General features: G+C 43.2%; 1 protein-coding gene across 2 annotated transcripts in view; it reads left to right on the top strand.

Moving 5' to 3' along the window:
* LOC142254492 (cathepsin W-like) overlaps nt 1-8,353 on the top strand; it is a 41,839-nt gene extending 33,486 nt beyond the window's left edge. Inside the window, exons 8-10 of one of the 2 annotated variants that reach the window (XR_012727238.1) lie at nt 697-781; nt 4,095-4,153; nt 7,838-7,864. Coding sequence is in view for 1 of the 2 variants with exons in the window: in XM_075325575.1 (XP_075181690.1) it covers nt 697-781; nt 4,095-4,153; nt 7,838-7,945 (252 nt within the window). In the remaining variant the exon portion in view is untranslated. Of the gene's footprint in view, nt 1-696; nt 782-4,094; nt 4,154-7,837 lie in introns of both variants that reach the window. The other variant, XM_075325575.1, reaches the window with a different exon arrangement.
* Nucleotides 8,354-8,553: the final 200 nt, after the last annotated feature.

Genomic DNA, 8,553 nt, shown 5'->3' on the forward strand with positions numbered 1-8,553 from the left:
CTCTGTTGTCTCAGATCAGTAATTATCAGCCAGCAACAGCGCGGTGTCAGAATATCCGACATGATGGAGACCAGTGACATCTCTAGCAAGGGCGGATGTGAATGTGAAACCAAATATTGCACCTATAGCACTGTGTTTTTGGTCTAATTGTTGTGTTGATTGCCGGATTTCTTTGTCTTAGTTGTACAATGATTAACCCCTTCCTGCACTATAACATACTTTTGCGTCATGGCCGGCAGAGTATTCCAGCACTAAGTTGTAACAGAACATCATGGAGATGGTGCTCGCTAAAGAGCAGAGACGGCACCATAAGCAGTGGGCTGTCAGCTGTAATGTATACTTCACATCCTGCCGCAACGGTGTTAACACCAATTGTGACCAATTATAGGAAATCTGTCAGCAGGATTTCACACCTCAACATATTTCTAGGCACAAGTAGCTCTTTTAAAGACAATTCCTTTACATGGCCGATCCGTTCTTCTTTTACTGAGAAGTCAGCATTTGCATGAGGCTGACGAGCTATTTGTAGATCTGAAGCCTCCGTCACTCCAGCTCTATTCCCCGCCCAGCACCGCCTCCCCCTGCATGACTGACAGCTCATTTGCCTAAAATAAAACAGCACAGATGCAATAATATGTATGCAGTTTGTCCAGATTCTTACTACTAAATACTGACTTTCTTTTTGTGTTAATACAGCATTACAAAGGAGGAGTAATTCATCCTACATCCTGCGATCCAAAAAAAACAAACCACGGAGTTGTAATAGTGGGATATTCAAAAGGTAAATATTAATTAATTCATTGTTTAATTTGTTCCTATAATGAGGTGCTCATAAGATACTTTTATCAGGTCCCCTAATTTGAGCCAAGGACAGAAGTGGATTCACAAACAGCAGAAAACATAAAGGATGGCGTTTTTGACGTTGCAGCATTTCTGCACCTATTATATAAATACGGTTGATTGTGGTTTTTTTATTGCGTTTTTGATGTGTTCCGCAACTAAAAAGTAATGAAAGTTCATGTACGTTTTTTTTACGGGTAGATTTTTTGCATCTAAATCAAGTTTATGAAAAAATTTCTACATAAAACGGAGCATAACCACAAGTGGAATGGACATGTTACAAATTTGAAACACGCACCGCAGATCAGGTTATGATAAAACATTTTTTATAGATTTCTATAAATCCCATCCACTTTGCTGGAACTATAAGATGCTGCATATTTTAAGCAGAGAAAATACACATCATCAAATACTGAACTAAAAAAAACTCACCATGGGGGCACACAGCCTTAGGCCCCTTTCACACGTCAGTGATTCTGGGACGTTTGTGCTTTTTTTTAAACGTACCAGAATCACTGACATACGCAGACCCATTATAATGAATGGGTCTGCTCACACGTCAGTGATTTTTCACTGCACGTGTCTCCGTGCAGCGTACCCGCGTGTGCGTGTTTGCCGCACGGAGACATGTCCATTTTTTTCTGGCATCACTGATGTTCCACGGACCACGCAGTGGTGTGATCCGTGAAACACGTGCCAGAAAAAAACGTGCTTTTAAAATAAAAATCATTTTTACTCACCCGGCGTCCAGCCATGTCCTCTGCAGCCCGTGCAGCTTGCTGCTTCAGAGCCGGCTCATTACTGTCGCGCATATTCATGATGCGTGACACAGCCGACCCGGAAGCAGCTGCTGCGGGGGTCAGCGCCGGCCGGATGCTGCACCACGGGAGAGATCAGCACCATGGAGAGCGGGAGCGCGCACAGGTGAGTTGATTACTAAGTGCAATCACGGGCCACGGAGAACGGAGCCCGGATTGCACTTAGACAATCCACGTGTGCCGTGAATCACGGCACACGGAGGGACATGTGCGTGTTTTACACGCCAGTGAAAAACGTCAGTGTTTTTCACTGACGTGTGAAACGGGCCTTAAGGGGGCTTTACACGCTGCGACATCGCTAATGCGAAGTCGTTGTGGTCACGGAATTTGTGACGCACATCCGGTCGCATTAGCGATGCCGTTGCGTGTGACACCTATGAGCGATTTTGCATCGTCGCACAAACGTGCAAAATCGCTCATCGGTGACATGGGGGTCCATTCTCAAATATCGCTGCTGCAGCAGTAACAAAGTTGTTCCTCGTTCCTGCGGCAGCACACATCGCTCCGTGTGACACTGCAGGAACGAGGAAGCTCTCCTTACCTGCCTCCCGGCCACAATGCGGAAGGAAGGAGGTGGGCAGGATGTTCGTCCCTCTCATCTCCATCCCTCCGCTTTGATTGGGCGGCGGTTCAGTGACGCTGCTATGACGTCGCTGTGACGCTGAACAAACCGCCCCCTTAGAAAGGAGGCGGTACGCCGGTCACAGCGACGTCGCAGGGAAGGTAAGTCTGTTTGACGGGTCAGGGCGATGTTGTGCAACACGGGCAGCGATTTGCCCGTGTCGCACAACCGATGGGGCGGATACCCACACTGGCGATATTGGTACCGATATCTCAGTGTGTAAAGTAGCCTTTAGGCAGGCTTTACACGTTGCGACATCGCTAGCAATTGCTAGCGATGTCGAGCGCGATAGCACCCGCCCCCATCGCACATGCGATATTGTGTGATAGCTGCCGTAGCGAACATTATCGCTATGGCAGCTTCACACGCACATACCTGGTCGGCGATGTTGCGGTGACTGCCGAACAATCCCTCCCTCAAGGGGGAGTTGCGTTCGGCGTCACCACGACGTCACTAAGCGGCCGGCCAATAGAAGCGGAGGGGCGGAGATGAGCGGAACATAACATCCCGCCCACCTCCTTCCTTCTGCATTGCCGGTGGACGCAGGTAAGGAGATGTTTGTCGTTCCTGCGGCTTCACACACAGCGGTGTTTGGTGCTGCAGGAACGACAAACAACATCGCATTATGAAAATGAACGATGTTACACAGACCAGCGATTTTTTACGCTGATGCGCTCGTTCATCTTCGCAACTATGATTTACACGTTGCGATGTCGTTACCGGCGCCGAATGTGTGTCACTAACGACGTGACCCTGACGATATAACGGTAACGATGTTGCAACGTGTAAAGTACCCCTTAGAGTCACTCACAAAATATCTCATTTTATAGCTAATGTGTAGAGGAAATGCGCCCATAAAGTAACTAGTGGGACTGGGGAAATGTCTATTTTATAGACAAACAGAATTTTCTTCTTAAAGGGAATCTGTCAGGTCCTGTATGCACCCACAACCAAGAGCAGTTCTGGGTTCATATATCTAATCCATGCCTAACTGTCCCTGTATCTAGTAGTATAGATGGAGCGGTTTTAGAAAAAGTATTTTTAAAGATCCTTTATGATATGCTAATGAGGCCAGGGACTAGTCGCAAGGGCGTAACTTCTCTTGGCTAGTCGGCCCCCTTAGCATGTAAGTACGCCCCTGTGGGTGTGCTTACATGCTAAGGGGGCTGACTAGCCAAGGGACTGAATACCCTTGCGACTAGTCCCTGGCATCATTAGCATATCATAAAGGATCTTTAGAAATACTTTTTCTAAAACATCTCCATCTATGTTACTAGATACAGGGACAGTTATGGAGGGATTAGCAATATACACCCAGAACTGCTCTTGGTTGTGGGTGCATATTGTACCTAACAGGTTCACTTTAATGTCACTGTAGTGAAAAAAATACTGTATGAACACCTTTTGGTTGTTTTTTTTCTACTTATATATTTTTTTTGCTAAAACAATATTTTTTTTTCAAGGCTGTTCCTCAAAAATGTTTAACTGTTTAGTTTCTACAGCCGCTCTGTTTTCAGGACATAGGAGGCTGCAGGATGAGGGAACACTGAATTCATTAGTGGGTTTGCTCGGATATCACAGCTTTTTACTGAAAGTTTTCTAAGCTGATTTATGAATTTGAAGTATAAAATAGTTCAGGAAAAGATAAAAGGTTACAAATCCCGAGGCCAGAATGAGCCGAATGACAGGTGCAGTGTAAACTCATTCTGAAGGCGGATATGTGCTGTAATGGGCTGTAGAAGGTAAATGGTTCCAGCTATATACAGTAATACAGAGATTATAGAAGCTTTTTTTTTCCCTTTTGTTTTATACAGGTGTTAAAGACCCTTATTGGATCATAAAAAACAGCTGGGGCGATAATTGGGGAGAAAGCGTAAGTAATATTAATAATAGGCTACTTTTACAGGGTGTTAAAGGGCTTATTCAAGACTTCGCTTGTTTCCCTATGGGCTAAGAAAGCTGCTAATTATCTGTCTGTTCTGCACAGTGCCAATCTCTGCCCATTCAGAACAGTATTGGTCCACGCCTGTCTGCAATTCTGTGGCTTCCGGTGACGTCACATTGAGAGAGCAGTGTCTTCTTTTCTGCTCTGCCGACCGGGCATCACTAGCATTGTCATGCTGATTGACATCTGGCTCCTCACTGCCTAACGGCGGGGAACCGGCCATCAATGAGCATGACATCGTCGTCAGAGCAGTCCAGAAGAGGATGAACTACTCTGTTGACGTTAGGTCAAGTGAAGCAGCAGAATCACCATCAGGAGCTTTCGGTGACGTCACGTTGACAGAGCAGTGTCTTCTTTTCTGCTCTGTCGATGGGGCATCACTACCACCAATGTCATGTTGATTGACAGCTAGCTCCAAACTGCCCGAGGGGAACCGGTCATCAATCAGCATAGCATCAGCAGTGACACCTCATTGACAAAGCAGCCCAGAAGAGAATGAGCTGCTCTGTTGACATTAGGTCAAGTGAAGCAGCAGAATCGCCCCATCAAGTGTCGTCCGTGACCTCTCTGATCCGGCAAAGATTGGCACTTGGCAGAACAGGTGTGTAGTTAGGTTAGAAACTACTTGCCTTTAAGGTTTTAGCCACATAGGGGAGTATAAGCAAAGTCTGGGATAACCCTTTTAATATTCAGCTGTGTAGAAACCATATTTTGTTGTGCCAAGAAAAGAATTAGATCTAAAGGGATTCAGGCAGAGAAACGTTTCCAAAGGTGGACTTAGAGCCTAGGAGGGCACAGTTGGAAGCAAAGCTTCAGCTTGGGAGCAAAATCCACTCCTTCTATGCCATTGGAACTCCAAATTAGTAAAATTTATTTTACGAGCATTTGGAAAATCATTGCACCACACACGTTTTGTGGTGCACTGAAAGTTTCTGCTTTATTACATCACGTGACCAGTTTATATAGTATCCCAAACAAAGAAATAACTCCTCAGAACTAAGCACCAATAAGAACTGCAGGGGTGTGTATAGAAATGTAGAAATGTGAAACTTCCCCGCCTATCAGTGTTATCTGAGTGAGCCCTATATATATATATATATATATATATTATATATATATATATATATATATATATATATATATATATATATATATATATATCTCCATCCAGTGCCTTGCGAAAGTATTTGGCTCCCTTGAATTTTTCAACCTTTTCCCACATTTCAGGCTTCAAACATAAAGATAAAGGTTTTAATGTTATAGTGAAGAATCAACAACAGGTGGGACACAATTGTGAAGTTGAACGAAAATTATTGCTTATTTTAAACTTTTTTAAAAAATAAATAACTGAAAATTGGGGCGTGCAATATTATTCAGCCCCTTTAAGTGAATACTTTGTAGCGACACCTTTTGCTGCGATCACAGCTGCAGTCGCTTGGGGTATGTGTCTATCAGTTTTGCACATCGAGAGACTGAAATTCTTGCCCATTCTTCCTTTGTAAACAACTGGAGCTAAGTGAGGTTGGATGGAGAGCATTTGTGAACAGCAGTTTTCAGCTCTTTCCACAGGTTCTCGATTGGATTCAGGTCTGGATTGTGACTTGGCCATTCTAACACCTGCATACGTTTATTTGTGAACCATTCCATTGTAGATTTTGCCTTATGTTTGGGATCATTGTCTTGTTGGAAGTCAAATCTCCGTGCCAGTCTCAGGTCTTTTGCAGACTCCAACAGGTTTTCCTCAAGAATGGTCCTGTATTTGGCTCCATCCATCTTCCCATCAATTTTAACCATCTTCCCTGTCCCTGCTGAAGAAAAGCAGGCCCAAACCATGATGCTGCCACCACCATGTCTGACAGTGGGGATGGTGTATTCAGGGTGATGAGCTGTGTTGCTTTTACGCCAAACATATCGTTTGGCATTGTGGCCAAATAGTTCGGTTTTGGTTTCATCTGACCAGAGCACCTTCTTCCACATGTTTGGTGTCTCCAGGTGGTTTGTGGCAAACTTTAAACAACACTTTTTATGGATATCTTTGAGAAATGGCTTTCTTCTTGCCACTCTTCCATAGAGGTCAGATTTGTGCAGTGTACGACTGATTGTTGTCCTATGGACAGACTCTCCCACCTCAGATGTAGATCTCTGCAGTTCATCCAGAGTGATCATGGGCCTCCTGGCTGCATCTCTGATCAATCTTCACCTTGTTTGAGATTAATTTTTTGAGGGACGGCCGGTTCTTGGTAGATTTGCAGTGGTATGATACTCCTTCCATTTCAGTAGTTGTTGAAATCTTTTTGTAACCAAATCCGGCTTAAACTTCTCCACAACAGTATCACGGACCTGCCTGTTGTGTTCCTTGGTCTTCATGATGCTCTCTGGGCTTTAAACAGAACACTGAGACTATCACAGAGCAGGTGCATTTATACGGAGACTTGATTACACACAGGGGATTATATTTATCATCAGTCATTTAGGACAACATTGGATCATTCAGAGATCCTCAATGAACTTCTGGAGTGCGTTTGCTGCACTGAAAGTAAAGGGGCCGAATAATATTGCACGTCCCAATTTTGGGTTTATTCTTTTTTACAAAAGTTTAAAATAAGCAATAAATATCATTCACCTTCACAATTGTGTCTCACTTGTTCTATATCTATCTTTGCATTATACTCTTCTTATCAAGAAGCCCAATTTTCACAAGACACACTGACAAACCAGAGCATTTAAGGGGCTTGGTCTAAGCAAATTTCTATTCATATCAGGTAATCATTGTTTTGGGGTCTTGAAATAGCTTGAAATTATAGTATATGCACATTTTCAGAAATATAACAGACTTTTCGATGGTGGCTTAAAAGGAATCTGTCTGCAGGTATGTTCTATGTAATCTGACAGCAGCGTGATGTAGGGACAGAGGCCCTGATTCCAGCAATGTATCACTTAGCTTACGGGGTGCAGCAGTTGTGATAAGATCAGTTTTCTATGCTGCAGATCTAGGAATGCTGAGCCCTGTATAACCCCGCCCACAGCACTGATTGGCAGCTTCCTGTGCACACTGTATATGGACACAAAGAAGCTAATCACTGCTGGGGGTGGGGTTGGACCAGGAGGCACCAGACATCTAGTCCTGTAGTGAGAATCTCCTACTGATAAAACACTGGTTTTTTTTAACCAAAAACACAGTAAGTGACACATCACTGGCATCAGGGTCTCAACCCAAACATCATGCTGTTCTCAGATTATATATCAAAAAACAAAAAGAGAAAAGATCAGCACTCCCACCAGGCAACAGTGCACGTGGATATATCAGTCTGTAGTGAAGTCAAGAGATCTCAGCACTCATTTGTACAGCTAATTGCATAATTACAATCTTTATCCAACTCACGTCTGGACATTTCAGCCTTTCCCAGGATTTGCACAACTGTGGAAAGCCTGAGAAAGGATGAAACGTCCAGATGCTAGTTGAATAAAGACTGCAATTACCTGTACAAACGAATGCTGAAATCTCTTGACTTCACTACATATCAAAAACCTGCTGACAGATTCCCTTTAATTGTTGGTATGCTATAATGATGACAATAACATGAATACTAATAGACATTTTCTCTTCTCCAGGGATTTTTTCGGTTCTATTTTGGTAAAAATATCTGTGGCGTTGCAGAGAAACCTGTAAGTGCCATTGCGTCCAAGACAAAAAAGAACAAATTTCATTGTCCTGCCTAAAAAAATGTGTCCTTGAATTTTAATATCTGTGATAGGTTTAAAGGCGTTATCTAGAATCAACAAAAATAGACTAAGAGGGGGAAAGCCATGAGATAAAAATGAAATCATTAATCACCTGCAGCGATGACATCATCTCAACATATGACTGCTGCAGCCAATCACTGTCACATGGGTGTGACCGCTGAGGCCAATGATTGGCTGCAGCATGATGACCAATAACCAGCAGAGTGGGTGCACTAGAAATGCACTGGCTAATTTTTGTTGATCCCAGACAGTCCTTTAATGCCAAAATGTATCCAAACTGGATTAATGTTCTGGCTAACTTGCATTGTATTACACCGGCTTCCGCTTCCTCTGCAAAATGAATGTAAAAAATATTAAAGTACATTATTTTAAAATAAAATATTAAAAGCAATAGTTGTCTACTTTTATGAATGTTTCTGAAAATGTAAGTTATCGGCAATATTGCCACTGCCATATCTCTCACGGCCTTTCTTTCAATATATCGGTGTCAAATTACAAAATCCGACCGATTTACCATACACATTCTCTAAACACAGTAGGAATATTTGTACCGCATTGATCAAACGTTTGGACATCCCTGTTCA

This window comes from Anomaloglossus baeobatrachus, chromosome 10, assembly GCF_048569485.1.
Source record: "Anomaloglossus baeobatrachus isolate aAnoBae1 chromosome 10, aAnoBae1.hap1, whole genome shotgun sequence".
In the NCBI taxonomy this organism is placed as follows: domain Eukaryota; kingdom Metazoa; phylum Chordata; class Amphibia; order Anura; family Aromobatidae; genus Anomaloglossus; species Anomaloglossus baeobatrachus.